This window comes from Protopterus annectens, chromosome 9.part0 (assembly GCF_019279795.1).
Source record: "Protopterus annectens isolate FY-2018-M chromosome 9.part0, PAN1.0, whole genome shotgun sequence".
In the NCBI taxonomy this organism is placed as follows: domain Eukaryota; kingdom Metazoa; phylum Chordata; order Ceratodontiformes; family Protopteridae; genus Protopterus; species Protopterus annectens.
In genome coordinates, this window is record NC_056743.1 from 1,465,784,881 (window position 1) to 1,465,802,090 (window position 17,210).

Consider the following 17,210-nt stretch of genomic DNA (forward strand, 5'->3'; position numbering starts at 1 on the left):
TGTTACGGGGCTGGGTTGTGTGATGTGGAGGGTATGCTGGGTAGCCCATTATGCAGCCAGGTGTGTTGCATTTGTTATGGCCAGTTCCATCAGGACCAACCTGTGGGTATGTGACGGTGACATATCTATACATTTTGATCGCACATTTACATGATACATATGCTTGTGGGATTGTGTTCTACACTATGGCCTGTCTGCTCATCTTGCAGCTGTTTTTCCATGTGTTTGTGTTTATGTCCACTTCACACGCTGCCCCCTCCTATACCTCTGGTTCACCTTTTCTGCATACGACACAGTGTCGCCTTTGCGGGTTTTACCATTACCCATCCACCCCTCACATGCACATTACTCACATCCGATAGCTCACTACTTTTGTTGTTGGGCCATGACACGGCCAGAGTAGCACATTGACTGCCCTACAGGTGTCGGGTACCTTTATGGTTGTGTGGACTACCCTGCCATGTTTGCTTCCCACGTGCTATACCTCACACACATAGGTACACGCCCATACTTCACTTTCGTTACTTAGTTGGTATACGCAGGTACTACCCGTTCGGCTGTGTGACATACAAGTTTGGCTTCTACCGATGACTCCCGGGATTTGCACACCTGTTGTACTCATTGGGGGGATGGCACCTTTTCCGGTGTCCATGCTATTCCTTCCACATATCCGACTGTTGTGGACAATGCCTCCCCACAGTCTACGGTACTGTTTCCACCTTTTCAATTGGCCGCAATGTAACATTTGCGGTGGACACAACACATTTTCCACGCCGACACATACCCATGGTCAGTTCGGCAGATAGAACTTACAACTCTTGCCTATATCTAAGCTTTAGTCTTGTAGCATTTCAGTGGCTTATTCTTTTCTTATGACATTTATGTAATATACGTGTGGAGAACAACTGTTTAATGCCACTATTACATGACGTCTGAGGGATAATTATGTCCTATAATCTCTGCACATTTGCCATGTTTACATGCTTGTGTCAGGACACATCTGGCTGCAGCAGTACTGTCGCTCGCAAAGTGGGACAGGTGGTATTCTTAGTCGATGGTACGGGTCATACTGTTCCTTTCGGCCTACATGTGTCCTTATTGTTGTAGCTGTTTCTATGCTCCTGATTCATTTACATGTGTATTCTATTCCCTATCACATTTGTTATGTGGGATACAGACATACCTTTTGTATGTGACTATTACATCCCTTGTGGGATATGATTCGGACATGACAGTCACTACATATATCTACTTTTCTCCTCGTGTATTTTGTTATGGACACATCTGCACAGCTATGTACCCTCCCTCACATTGTGGGTCAGCTGGTGACCCTCTCCATTGGGCTGGATGTACCTCCTGGCGGTGCCCTAGCATATGATATGTTTCACTTCCACATGGTATAGCTATAAACACTAAGTTGGACCACGGGCACGCGGTTTTTCTGTCATTTGTTCAAGGGTAGGGACCTGTTATTCCCTATCGTGCATTTGTGTTTGCTTCTTCATTTTCTGTTCGCAGGGACTATCTTGCATACTTTGTATACGTTTCAGTCTCCACTGACACTGATAGGTGTGAGTATTACTGCAGGCGGACTATACTATTCAGCAGTTTAGGTTGCTCATCGACAACCGACATTGACACGCCTCCCTCCGCAACTTCGGTACGCCCCATGCACTCGTGCATGTTTCCTATGCACGTGGCTGTGGCGGCTGCACGCCTTCATTAATATGCATATGGCGCTACTACTCCATATATATGTCGCACGGCCGGCACAAGCCTTACACCGGCCTTGCGCCGAGCTTCATGAATCCGGGGGCAAAACTATAAAAAGAAGCCAGAGAATGCCTAATTCAGACAAGAAGACTGGTTTCTGAAGGTTACTCTGCTTTCTTCAATTAATCTAACCGAGAACCTGCAGGTTTGTATATGTAAACTAGTGAGACAAAGATACAGACATTTTAAAGGAAAAATGGAACATTAAAAAGCATAAAATTCAAAAGGTACATAAACCACATTAATTCAAATAATCATTGGGCCCTGGATGGAAAAGGGCATTCAGTTGTACAATCCACATATGGTGTCTATCAGACAGAAATGTATCAATCGATATACTATCAGCATGTTTTCCAAATTTGTTAATTCCATTAAAAGCAAATATAGCACCCTTAGGCTTGAAAGTATGCTTATATAAAGCATTAGATATACATTTATATTTAATGTCACTTAAATGTTTATATATGCTTGATGTTTTGCCCACATAAAAGGGATTGCCCAAACAAAGCACCAGATAAATAATGCCAGAAGTATTGCAAGTAATCAAATGTCTTAAATAGTCTTATTTTCTGGAATTTACACTGGAAAAATACTTGTTGTTAAAGACATTACGACAAACCCTGCAATGACCACAAGGGATGTAACCGACACACTTGTTAACCAGTAAAATGCTCAGAGTGGTTGATTTTGGCTCTTGCTACCTAAAATTGCCTTTCAGTTTTGCCCCAGTGATAAGAGAATACACAGTGGTTTGGCAAAGTGTCAGAGAAATCCTTGTTAGCACACAAAATGTCCTAATGTTTGTTAATAATATTCGTAAACCACTCTGTATTGTTACCAAAAGTAGCAATCAAAGGGCTCTTCTATTTTGGTTTGGCAGAATGGTGTTTATGTTGGAACAAGATGTTCCTGTCCTCAGCATCAGCTTCAGAACATGTCTTATTAGTGGCACATTTCTTGTAACAGCTGACTAACAGACATGCCAAGATAAACAGTTTGTGATCTCTGATGTTAAGGAATGGAACAGGGGTGGATTTGTATTTACATTTGGGAACGCCTGGATCAATTATATTTTATACCTGTGTCACAATTTAAATCTGAACATTGAGACAGCAACATTTAAAATCCTTTAACATTTTCTGTATTTATTTGGGTCTATGTCATAGCATTGAGAACTCAAAACACTAAAACTCATAAGGTCAAACCCACATCACTGAAAACTCGTAACACTGAAAACATTTTCCATAACAAATATATTGTAGAAACATGTTTTTGCAGGGGGAGGGCAAGCCCTGCTGCACCCCAACCCCCCTTACTTATATATACTAGCACCTCACACAGTGAATCAGTGCTTAAGAGCAAATAGGAACATCTACAGATCTAGGGTATATGATGCTGACCATTGCAATTCACACATACTATGCTAGACTCACTTCCCTAATAACGCCTTTGACAAGAAATTACACCATCACATACATTGTGCATAATTCTATACAGTTCTACACTTTTCAGATAAATGGGTTTTCAGTAGTATGAGTTTCAGTGTTATGAGTTTTGAATGTTATGATAGGGACCCATTTATGTATACATTTAATCCTTTAAGTACACTGGTCCAAAGACACTTTCTAGGTAAGACCCAGGCCTTTCAGCAAACAACATAGGCAAAAACCATGCATAGGAATTTAACTAAATGTTATAATTAACATATAAAATAACATAAAGTAGTAAAGGTTGTGCATTATCATTCTTTACTAAAACCGTAAATAGGTCAAGAAATATGCAATAACTCAAGATATTGAAACAATTCTTGGATTCAAACTGATATTAAAAGAATTTACCCCCCCCCCCCAAGGACCAGTCACCATACCGGAGGAATGCCAGGCACTCAGTGTTACTGCAGCACAGATTAAAGCTGCATTATCCAAGACCAAGAATGCAGTTTCCATGGGACCAGACAATATCCCTGGATGTGTTCTACATGAACTACAAAGTGAACTGGCACCTCATCTGTGTGCCCTGTTCAATCACAGCCTCACCTTAGGCTTTGTCCCTTCTGAGCGGCACACGGCTACAGTCATCTCTCTCCATAAAGGGGGAGTGACTACAGACTCTGGGAATGATTGCCCCATTAGCCTGATGAGTCTGATATGTAAGGCTATGGATTGCATCATCATGGACCTAATTAACAAGGATATAGGGAATCCAAACTCTAGATCCCACACAATTTGGTTTTGTGAAAGGTAGATCATGCCTGCTCAACCTGGTTGACTTCTTTGAGTCATTTGACAGAGTTGTTGATGAGGGGAAAGCAGTTCATAGAGACTACCTTGATCTGGCCAAGGCCTTTGATACCATTCTCCACTCAGGAATTATTGATAAACTCACTAAACTAGGCATCAACCCCTATATCACTAGGTGGGTTGCAAACTGGCTCACAGATAGAACCCACAGTTTGAAAGTAGCAGACTCCAAGTTAAACTGCAAATCAGTCACAAGTGGAGTCCCACAGGGATCGGTCCTTTGTCCTCTCCTGTTTGGCATCTACTTCTCAGAAGTCCAGGCCAACACGGAGGGATTCTGGCTGACCAAGTTTGTAGACGACTGCAAGCTGGGAGCCATTATTAAGTCCCCAAGTGATGTAGACATCTTACAGAAAGGCCTCACTGAGACTAATGACTGGTGTCAAAACCATGGCCTTAAGCTTAATGCCAAAAAATGTGTCATCACCCCGTTGGGAAAAAGTCAATTCCCACTAATTACCACATTGATGGGAGTCCACTGAATACTGAAGGCATTATAAGAAACACAGGTTGACGGAAACCTCTCCTTCAACCATCACATTGCCACTGTGGTCAGAAAGTCCTACTATGTGGCACATCTCATTACCAAGGGTTTTGCATCCAGGAAGAAAGAGGTCATCATCTCTCTCTACTCTTCCCTCATTAGGCCAATCATCGAGTATAATGCCCCATTTGGCATGTACCTTACTAGACACATGAATCAGCTGGAAAGGCCACAAAAGTACCTCACAAAGAGGATCCTAGGCCTTAAACACACGTTTTACATGGACAGACTAAAAAAACTCCAGCTATTCTCTGTCTCATATCATCTACTAAGTGCAATCTCTGCTTGACTTACAAAGCCATGTCTGACCCAGCTCTGTTAGACCTGCTACATCTAAAGAAATCCCAATCCCTCCTCATCACACACCCCAGAGACCTCAACCTCATTACCACAATCAACAGAACATGCTGGAGGGGCAGGTTCATAACCCAGTGACTGCTCATGCTGTAGAATAGACTTCCCATACATGTCATGCAGAGCACCTCACTGGCCCTCTTCAAGAGAAATCTTGATGAGTGGATGGGAAATAGAAAGTTCACCCTGGGGATCACTCTAGTGGCTCTACTTGATAGAGGCACTGGGAACTAACATCGGGAGACACAATGACAGGGTACTTCTATGGGCTAGGCTTGCAAAGACTCCAGGGCCATTTGCCTAGTACACACCTATGAACCTATGATCAAATATTTCAGAAGAGAAAGATGTTGAACAAAAACAAATAATTGTTGTTAAACTGTCAGTAGTTTAACATAAGGGAAGGGGGAGGCAATGTAGGTATTGTATGCAAAAGGACTATAAGAAATTCTACACATATTGGTGGAATAAGGAAAGTTGCAGAATGTCAAAAGTACAGAAGCCCAGTGTATCCAATTATTCTATGGTGTATCCAGGTGACTAGGATGACTTGTTTAACCATGATCATCAAACAGTGGTCTTATCAGACTTCCTTTTATGGCTCTTCAATGATTTTCAGCACTCAGAAGCAAATCTGGAGAATTAATTAATGGTTACTGCAAGAGTATAATGTGTAGTAATAAGAAGGTCATCATCTGCAGTCCTCAAAGTGTACATTGGGCTTGTATAGTGTAGGAACTATGTAAGTGGTGGGCGGTAGTAACTGTTTAGTAGTTAACAGCTTAGGACATTCAGGAAGAAATAAATTCTTCTTTTAATAGGCAGCTACATGCATTTGTTTATACTAAGATAGAAATGTCTTTGTAAAATGCTATGATATTTAAATCTTAATGTATTTGTTTCTGTCCTTTAAGGGTGTGTGTTTTGACAAGAATGTAAGTTAAATACTTACAGGTAGTATTTTACCTGTGCAATAGTATATTTACTGCAGTGGTTTGTCTGGCCTATTTTTTTTTAAAGGTGGGATATTTTATAAGGTACTTTAAGCCACATGAAAATCTTTTGTGACAGGATTTCAACCCGTGGTAGCAAAAGCCATGCCTGATCAAGCATTAAGCCAACATATTTTTGCTGAGTTACAAATGGTAGTGGCTGCAGGTCAGGGTCCATAATCTGTATTGACAGTGGTGATGCTAGTCTTTCATTAGTCTCAGATAACATCATTGTATATGTTTTGGTATTTAATGCTGTTTTTTTGTTATACATCCAGTTGCAAACACATTTAAAGCATTTTGCAAATATTTAACAATTTAATTTTGTGATAATGATGATGATGATGATGATGATGATGATTACCTGGGTATTACAATGTCATCAGCATAAAGTATGATGCCCAAGTTACATAGCTCAAAACAGAAATCATTAATAAATAAAAAAAAAAGCAGGGAAGCTAGGTCTCATCCTAGCTCATAGCATCAACAAATGACAACTGTTATATTAAAATGTGTCATAAAAGGGGAAACTAGTAACTCATAAAATAGGCTGGAAGTTCAAAAATATTTACCAAAGAAATGAAAGGAGGGCAGAAAAAACTTTTAAATAGATGTTAGGGTTAAAACAAAGCAGTTACACACTTTGTGTATCTTGAAGAGCAAGTTAGGGATAAAACAAAACAGTTACACACTGTGTATCTTGAAGCACAATACATGTATTTATAAAGTGCATTGCTCTCTAAGGCTTTACAATTTTCCATCCACATCATGTTAATAGGTCTATAGGTATGCAGATCAGTAAACCACTGAGGAGCCTAATCTGATGTCTCTGAAAGCAATAATTAGTACCAAAGGGGAACAAAGTCAAATTGCAACATTAATCTTTGAGATCTCAGAATCAAATACCATGTGCCTACCTTCGCATCTGTCTTGGAGACTAGTGAAGTTAATTGCTCCTGACAGACTCTGGAATCCAGGTTTGCACTTGCAGCTATAACTTCCATTGGTGTTGTGACATTCTGCATTGCTGGGGCACATATCATTGTCACTACATTCATCATCATCTGAAATGATAGCGAAAATATAAACATGCAAGATATTCTGTAGAATGCAATGCTTGCTCACTGTTCAAACATTTCTTTCCAAGATATGTTGTAACATTTGCAGGTTTTGTTATTATAATGTGACACAGGAATAAAAATGTGGCAAAGAAACAGTTAAAAATAGGCATACTGCTGTATGTTTTTTAGTTCCAAATTCACGTTTTGTCTACCACATCCATAAATATTGTGCATTATTATGTACATCATGTGGTGCACGATACATAAAAACATTTCTTCCTGCTGCTACAGAACAAATACAGGCCCTTAACCTCAGTTGTTGAAGTCTAGGAGCACACACCAAGTTTCTATCCTCATTCAAGCTGCATTAGCTTTCTCTCACGTAACAGCATGTGCAGTTAAAAAAGTCAAACTTCTGGTGTGCTGTTCAGTGGGATGTAGTTCTTGATTGCAATTTAAACATTTTTCATTACATCTGTTATATATTAGGCTATAAATGTTTTAGAACTATGTGTAGTTCCAAGTATATAATACTAAAGACAGAAAATCTAGCATGAAAACATACCCACTGTGGACTACCATGAATTGTCACAACATTTATTTCAGACATCTCGATTATCTCTGTTTTGGAGAAATATTCCTATTTCCGAGCCTGATTTACCCCTTTGCAGGATGTCCAGCATGTCCCTATTTTTTGACATCATGCCCCAATGTCCAGGCTTGATTTACTGCTTCACACAATTTTCTGAATCCCCTTCAACAAATGTGATTTTTTAAGCTGTCCATTACACAGAAAACAATACATTACCATTATACCAGTGGCAACAATAATTTAATAAACAGGGCGCAAATCTTAAATCTCTCCCCTTTTCTGAAGCAAAAATAAATTCCATTGTCTGGTAGATTTTTGGAAACACTTTATAAAAGTCTACTGATTTGATATTGTGCTTATTTTGTTCCATCATTTTAGTCACTCTCTGTTTTATGAACGTTTTTCTGAATTGTGTCCCATATTCTTACTGGAAGTGGGAAGAGTTGTATGCAATTTTGTATTCAGATTTGATGCAAATTAGATGTTGCGCTATTAGCTGGATGTTCCTACTTTTCAAGGGCCTTTGTTCCTATATTCCATGTCTGCAAGTTGAGAGGTATGTGTTTAGTACACAATGTATTTATCTGTACACCTGGTTTAACAGTGTATGTACCACAGTATTAAATTATAATGCTATACCTGCTATACATCCAAAGGGTCTTGAGCCTGAGAAAGATATCAGGAGCTATTGCAGACTACATTACCTCTTACAGTGGAGAGGGAAGACACTGGTAAGGTGTGTATTTGTGCATGTGTACACAAAATAAGTAATAACATGGATTATGTGTATGGTACATGATACTGTCATCACCAGCTATCGGACATACCATGTTGGTTGCATAGTTAGTATGTGCCATTGAAAACTTTGTCAGACTTACTGCTCCATTGTACCTACTTCAATATCTAGATGGGAACATGGCATCAGAATTCAAATATTATCTATCATAGCAGTGTGAGACTTGAAAGGTTTTTCCACTTTTTGATACAACAGAGGAGCATATCTCTTTTGGAAATGATAAAATCTACCAGTCTGTGGCTTCTCAATGGTGTAAGCACTCTAATGTCATTGTACAGGAATCGTTCGTGTCATTTGTCCCTCCAAGTTGTTTCACAGCACATGATATCACATAGATTTAATAAGTGCTATACTGAGCATAGTTAATATGTACTCCTGGACTCACAGGTTTGTGAACTGAGGACATACCTGTCTTGAAGCTGGACACATCTGGGTTCTCATCTAAGTAAGCACACATGCAGTAATGTAAGAGAATTTTCAAATTGCATATTTCTCTGTTTTTGTTTTATGGTGTAGCAGCCTGAATAAATTACATTGCATTGTTTATACAGCTTTCTCACTACTCCTAAAATGGATGGATTAATGGTCAATACATCAGACTAAGGCAAAAGGTTAAGATGCATGAAACTCATAGACTGTGATGTTCCTTTGAAGCAGTACTTACAAGTGCAAATATCCATCATGGACAAGTGTCCCACATATTCAGATTACATCTTACTCCTTAAAGGTGAACGGCATCACCCTTCTATTAGAGGAAAAGGATGTATAAACTTTCAGAGCTGTGCAATATATGTTCATCAATGTTCAAATAGTGATTTTAGAAAAACTAACATTAATTTAAACTAGTGAACCATGAGACCACACCATAATAACAGCCACTACAATATAACATTCCCTGCAGATGCCAGCATTACCTACATGCTCAGCATCTGACAGATTTCTGTTTTTGCCATAACAAGTGTATTAGGCACTGTCCTGCTTTCATACCTCTCCCAGTAGCAGCAGCTTGAAACGAGTGTACAACTTCATACAGTCTTACGGGGATGCTGTATCTGCAGATTTTGAATAAGTTGTAGACTTCTTCATTGGAATGTCTAACATAGTGTCTCACAGTTCATGGTTGCAACTACCTACATTGCTGTTTAGTGAATAATATTGATTTGGAATCTTCAGTAAGTGCTTTGAATACCTCTTGACAAGCTGAATATCATATTTCTATAATATGTATGATTTTGAGCTTTGCATTAATGTGTGACTTGTATTCAAAGACCTGAAGAAATGATGTCATTCTGTGGCCTACTACCTTTAGAGAAAAAAATATTTGTGTTTCTACTAAATTACTGCCTCTTTTTCAGTTTCTTTTTCCTTAATAAATTATTATGCCAGTGTTCTACTCTCAGGAGCTGGTGAAGAAAAAGATACTGCAGCTTTGATCTAATCCTTCTCCTCATCAAACTTATAAGGGATGCAGTTTGCAGCAGAATGTTTCTGTGGTCTAGCAATTCTAAATTACTCACTATTTGGTCTGAAGAATTCCATTCCTCAATAAGTGTTTTTTAACTTGAACCACATCTCCAGCTTACTCATTTTTTTCTGATATACTGGTGCCCTGACAGCAACTGACCATCAAGCATTCACCCATTAAACACGAGCCCATTTATTGCCATACAGTGAGAAGAACCATTTAGGTATGAATCATTTGAAGGGGTTGTCATTCAGGCAGCCACTAGGTCCTCACCAGTATCCTGACTATGAGGTTATTTTTTCTATATGGATTAACCCCTCTCCTAGTAGTATTGTAAACACTTTCATCTTTGTTGTGATGATTGCCTGTGTCTGCGTATCCATGCATATAGGCTCCTATACATCACCAAGAAAAGTTACTCAGTGGCTTTTATGATCCTGTCCATGGCTTCCCTGTGCCAGTTTTCCATTTCATGCTGAACCTAAACTTTTCATCTCATTTCCATCATCATGGCAGTGGTGAGAATGAAATGGGTGCACTGTCCTCCCCACAGTAGTTGCACGAATTCTGAATCAGTGCTGTTTTGTGATAATAGCTCATATTTATTAATTTGATCTTACATTTCTGCTGTAAATCATTTATTTATTTATTTCTGCAGTTAACAGTGGGCAGAGGTTTGCAACTGGACCTCATAACCTGGAAGATCTTAATGTGGAATTTAATTTGCCAATAGTTATCTTTAATAGTGCAGCCTAGGTTTAAACTGAAATAGGAAGAGCCAACTTTTAAGGCAAAACAAGAAGTTATGTACTCACCATAATGTTTGATGTTTATGTTATATGTAGTCCATCTCGCCTCACATTCTTACCCGTGGTTTCGGAGCCGAATATCTGCTCCGACTTGGCCAAACTTTTCTAGCTCGAAGTCTTCTATTGGCTGGGCTAAGCAGGTATCCCATGCTGCACTGCTCCATATCCTCAGATCTAGTTTGCTGTGAACATTCATTCCCCATGCATACATAACATCCAGGTAAAAAAAAATAAGCTAAGGGTAAAGGGAACTCTGTAAATAGAAAAAAAAACTAACCTCCAGATCCTCCAGGAAGGGGGAAGGTGGGAGGGTAAGTAAGAATGTGAGGTGAGATGGACTACATGCATCGAACGTTATGGTGAGTACATAACTTCTTGATGTTATGTAGTCCAATCTCGCCTACATTCTTACCCGTGGGACAGCGTCCCTAGCACCTACATCCTGGGTGGCTCATAGGAAAATACTCCTGAGTACTGTGGAACCAAAGGAAGACCTGCCACTAGATACCATGTCCAATTTGTAATGAGTAACAAATGTGTGAGGAGAAGCCCAAGTAGCTGCAGCACATATATCATCCATCGACAATCTGGCTTGATTGGCTGTGGATGTAGAAACAGCCCGAGTAGCGTGAGCCTTGACCGGAAATGGCAGGTCTTTTCCTCCTGCGGAGTAGGCGAAAGAGATGCAACTGGATATCCATCTGGATAGGGTGATTTTTGAGAAAGGGTACCCAATTTTGTTTTCCGAAAAGTAGACAAATAGTTGATCAGACTTTCGGATATCTTTTGTCTGGTGCAGATAGAAATGCAATTGATGAAATTTAAATTCTGCCTTGTTTGAAAAATGAGGAAAGAATATGGGCAACTCAATAGATTGATTAATATTAGATACCAAAGCCACTTTAGGAAGAAAAGAAGGGTTTGGTCTAAGAGAAACCCTGTCCTTATGGAAGATCAAGTATGGGGGTTTGACAGAAAGGGCTTGAATTTCTGAAACTCGCCTGGCCGAAGTGATTGCTATTAGGAAGGCTGTTTTCCAGGTAAAAAATTTCAAATCACAGGTAGCTGCAGGCTCGAAAGGTGGCGAAGTAAGGGTTTGTAGAACAAAATTCAGATCCCAGGGCATGATAGGTTCAGAGACCAGAGGGCGGAGTAATAGAGTACCCTTGAGGAAAGCTTTACAAAGTCTGTGAGCCATCAGACTAGGCTCATTAGCGACATGAAAATTAGAGATCGCTGCCAATTGAACTTTTATGGTAGCTGTCATGGAATCCTGATGGAAAAGCATAGACAAAAACTCCAAGACTGAAGCAATCAGAGCTGTGTAAGGATCAATTCCTTGGGTATGCGCCCAAATAGAAAACCTCTTCCATTTGCTAGAATAAATCTTCCTAGTAGAGGGCTTATGAGAGGAAGATAAAATGTGAACTACCTCCGGTGAAAAGTGATGAAGCCTAACTAACGATGGAAGTGGAGTAGCCAGGCTGTCAACCGGAGGGTCATCAGAGAGGGGTGGAACTGTCCTGACATATGTGTCAGTAAATCTGGTTGTGGGTCCAGAATTAAAGGAGTGTCCACAATGTAGGGTTGGAGAAAGGGGAACCAGACTTGATGAGGCCAGTGTGGAGCAATCAGAATCATTCTGCTTCCCAAGGATTGGGCTTTCTGAATCACTTTTGACAGCAAGGGAAATGGAGGGAAAGCATAAAGTAGACCGGAGGGCCAATCGTGAACTAGAGCGTCCCTGGGTGACTCCCCCTGTGGGGGGATCAGCGTGAAGTAGCTGCTGCATTTGGCATTGAGGGGGCTGGTGAAAAGGTCGCAGCAAGGCTGACCCCATCTGCTGAAGATTCGTTCTGCAACTAGATGATTCAGGGACAACTCGTAAGGCATCAGAATAGCTCTGCTTAGCCTATCCGCTATCACGTTGGACTTCCCCGGAATGTGCGTTGCCACCAGAAACCGTTGGGAAGATATTGCCCACTGCCACACTCGCATGGCCTCTCTGCACAGAGGGTAAGATCTGGTTCCCCCTTGCTTGTTCAGATACCACACTACTGACATGTTGTCCGAGTGTATTGCAATCGTCCCTAGAGGCAGAGAGCTTTGAAGTGCTTACAACGCAAGTAGCACTGCTCTCATCTCTAGGACGTTGATATGCAGACGTATCTCATGATCTTGCCATGTGCCTTGGACTGTCCTGTCAAGATAATGCCCCCCCCCCCAATCTGGGAGGCATCCGTGGTCACTGTGACAACCGGGATGGGTGGAACGAAGGGTTTTCCCCTGTCCAGATTGTTGGTGCAAAGCCATCAACTGGGGTCCTGTTTGCATCTGTCCATGAGCAAAATGGGGTGAGAAAGTGAAAATTTTTGGAGAGACCATTGGACAAAGAGGAGCCATTGAAGAAGTCTCATGTGCAACCTCGCTAGAGGGACCAACATAATTGTTGCTGCCATGGTCCCCATGAGTTGGAGAACCTATCTTGCCTTCGCTTTCCTCATGGGCATCAAAGCGTGTATCTGTTGCTGTAAGACTTTGATCCTTTCCTGCGGTAAAAATGCTCGCATTCAAACAGTGTCTAATTTTGCGCCTATAAAAGTGACATGCTGTGAGGGCAACAAGGCAGATTTTTCCCAATTTAGTGTCATGACCAACTGTTGACAGAGAGCAATGGTAGCGTCCCTGGTTTGGATTAGCAGATGCCTGGTGGGGGTGGTAAGGAGCCAGTCATCCAGATACAGAAACACTTGGAATCCTTGACATCTCAAGTGAGCAGATACCACTGCCATACACTTGGTAAACACCCTGGGGGCTGTGGTGAGACAAAAGGGCAGGGCTCGAAACTGGAAATGACTGGCTCCCAGCTGAAAGCGTAGGTGACTCCTGGATGCCCTGTCCATTTTGACTTGGTAGTAAGCATCCTTGAGGTCAATGGAGCACATCCATACCTTCAATCCCAACAATGGGAGAATCGATTGTAGTGTGACCATACAGAACTTGGACTTCTGTACATAGTTGTTCAGTCAGTTGAGATCTAATATGGGTCTCAAGTCCCCTGTTCTTTTCGGCACCAAAAATAATCTTGAGTAAGTCCCTGATCCGACTTGGTCTGAGGGGACACGCTGGATGGCTCCCTTTTCTAGCAGCTTTGAAACCTCTGAGGCTGCTTGATCCCTTTGACTGGGTGGAACGTCCGGGATTTTTATGACTAAAGGGGGGTCTGACGTAAACGGAATGGTATAACCTCCGGAAATTATTCATAATACCCATCGGTCCTGGGTGATTCTTTTCCAGGCTTCCGGATATAACGATATTCGACCCCCGACTGGCTCCGGATAAGCACAGTCGGGCATTCCCTTAGGAACGAGAGTAGGGAGAGCCGCGAAAGGAATCACGGTCTCCTGAATTGTGGGGGGCCCCTCTGCCTCTATGGCGGCATCTCCCTGAATAACCCCCCCTACCTCTGGAGGGGGACTCACCTGGTGTGGCAGGAAAAAACTTCTGTGATTTTTTGAACCACATCTTCCCACCCTGCTGGGCCTTAGGGTAAGACCTAGAGGGAAGGGAAAAATGGACCCCTACAGCAGACAGGGTCTTTCCCTCTTGCTCGCACCTGGTGAGGGTGTCTTTCACTTTGGTTCCAAACAAAGAGGAACCATCAAAGGGGGCGTCAGTGAAAGAAGATTTGAAGGCCTCTGCAAAATGACAAAGGCACATCCAAGCTTGCCTTCTAAGGGCGACTCCTGAGCTTGCTGCCCTACTCGCTCCATCGGCTGCAAATGAAATGAGCCGCATGGAAGAGTTGACGGAGTTGAGGGTAGACACCTGGGCGTTAACCGTCTGGGCCACCGCCTCAGGAACATTACCGCAAGAGTATCTCCTAACTCCTTGAGGAGCTCTCTCTAGTGTCGAGTAAAATGAGACAGGTAGTTCAGTGACCGTAAAATAAAGGTTGCAGATGAAAGGGTATGCTTCCCATACTGGTCCATGGTCCTAGACTCCTTGTTAGGAGGATGGACGGAGGAAGAAGTCTCTGCTACTTCCTTCTGAGTGGCCACCACCACCACCTTGGCATCCACAGGGACTCCTTTGGACAGATACTCCTTACCCGGGGAGCAGAAAGAAATTTGTTGGGGCGCCTGGGTACGGCTTCCACAGAATCAGGGCTTTCCCACACCCTCCGAGAAATCAAATCTAGGAGCTTGTCGAAAGGTGGGGACACCCAGGAGGTGGAGGGCTGAGCACCAAAGGCCTTAAAGAAGACCAACTCCTCCTCGGAGGGGGCTTTGGATGGCCAGTCACCTCTTTGTTTCAATATTTCCAGGATATCGGAGAATGAAACATCATCAGAGGATGACTTGGGGGACCCCTCCGATTCCTCGAGGTCAGTATCAGAGGTGAGAGACTCATCCTGGGAGTCTATGTGCTTCCTCTTGCATGTTTTCTTTCTAGGGGGCTCTTCAGGCAAGCACTCTGAAGGGCTCTCAGAAAGTTGGGGACCACTCATGGGGGTATCCCTAGGCCTTGGTGCTCTGCTGTCTATGGATAGATGGTGATCAGAGGCTCTCACCGGAGTCGTGGGGGACAGAATGACCGACCTGCCTGATGTAGCTGATGATCTGGCCAGTGCAGTCTGCATGGCCTCAAAGGCAGGCCCCCCAGAGTCTGAGGACCAGCCAGCCTCCGAGATCATGACAGGAGTCGAAGTTCCTTGAGCCGAGGCACCGAGCGGGAGACTCGGAACTGAAATATGTCCCGAGAAGTACCCCTCGGTCCCGACTGAAGAATCCCGAGTCCTGAACCATGTGGACAGAGCTGATGGGGTCGAAGACGATGTCGGTACCGATAGGCCCGGAGGGGCCATCAGGACCGACCTAGGAACATCACATGGTGCGGAACACTCTGGCTCAGAAGACAGAGATGCGTTCGGAGGAGGAATGATCGAAGAAGGGGTCAGGACGGGCTCCGGAGCCAACTGGGCCGGATGCAAAAACAATTTTGCCAAAACAGGTGACTGAAGGAGCCTCTGGACCACCCCATCAACATCCACATCCAAAAGAGTCCTGGAGGATTTGGAGGACAGGGAGGGAGATTGAGATCTCCTCTCAGGAGAAACTGGTCTAAGACTGGGCGATCGGCTCTGAAGAGGTTCCAATATAATTGGAGCCAATGCCGGTTCCATCAACACCGACACTTCCTGCGGCCCCGAGGACAGTGGAGCCGAGGAGGTCGAAGCAAGTTTTGTGACTTTCTCCGGAGGCTCCGAGGAAGCTGACAGAGCCGGAGATCTTTTTTTTGACTTAGATGACTTAGAGTTAGCACTGGGAGAAGAATCCATGGCCTCTTCGAAAGAGGGTTTCAAGAGTCTCTTTAAAAACAGCTTATTCTTTCTCTCTTGGAGCACTCTGGGACTGAAAGCATGGCAAAAGCTGCAGGACTCCTGCAGATGGATGGCTCCCAGGCAATAAACACAAATTGAATGCCCATCAGTGATGGACATCTTGTAACCGCATTTAGAGCACTTTTTAAAACCCAAAGGTTTGTGCTCCTTGGAATCCTTGGACATTTCTCAACAACAGTCACCAAACCAACACAACCCAAGCAACTGTCTGACAAGAAAATACACAGACGCGCAACACCACAAAAACTCGGGAACAAGTTATGAACTGTAACAGCACACACACACACTGATGAACACACACTGAGACAAAACAGGTCAAAAACCTCTAATTAAAATGGTTAATAACCACGAATAGCAAGGGAACCGACACCAAACCTCTAACTTAAATGGTTTAGCGCGAACACACAGGACAAGAGGACTAAGTCCTCTAACTGAAACGGGCCTAGCCCGAAGGAACAGTTAGTGGGATACCACAAATCACAAGCATGCTACCGAAACCAAAAGTAACACTAAACAGACAATAGCTATGAAAATAGCTTTTTGTTTATAATAATTTTTCTCAAGAACAAGAAAAAAGAGTACTTAGCCACAGCCAAGAGCGAGACCACGTCCGAGCTACACGAGCAGCAAATGAGATCTGAGGATATGGAGCAGTGCAGCATGGGATACCTGCTTAGCCCAGCCAATAGAAGACTTAGAGCTAGAAAAGTGTGGCCGAGTCAGAGCCGATATTCGGCTCCGAACCCATGGGTAAGAATGTAGGCGAGATTGGACTACATAACATCTACATTTAAAGAGCACAATTGTTTTGAAAAAAAAAGCTTGCAGATTTTGAAGTCATTTAAAAGGAAAGATAAAACTGTTTCCATTGATCTCTGAGGAGTATAACTGGTTTAATTTAGCAATGCCAACAGACTTTAAACCAGGAGGCCTGCAGTATTTCCAAAATAAGAATACTGGTACTCTTTAAAATACTGACTGCAGAGTAAAGCTGACAAGAGTATTTTTGTGATGCCTTCTTTACTGGAAAAGACTCTTGATCATCTTAGTATCACATTATGGAAAACTTAAGTGCAATCAATGTGTAAAAAGCTCAGCAATGCAATTTAAGAATGTGGTT

At 42.5% G+C, this 17,210-nt stretch overlaps 1 protein-coding gene across 1 annotated transcript in view; it reads right to left on the reverse strand.

Annotated features, from left to right (window-relative positions):
* The window catches only part of LOC122810706 (fibrillin-1-like), a 532,858-nt gene that overhangs the window by 402,603 nt on the left and 113,045 nt on the right, over positions 1–17,210 (reverse strand). Inside the window, exon 18 of the mRNA XM_044082270.1 lies at positions 6,881–7,027. Coding sequence (XP_043938205.1) covers positions 6,881–7,027 — 147 coding nt within the window. The remainder of the gene's footprint in view (positions 1–6,880; positions 7,028–17,210) is intronic.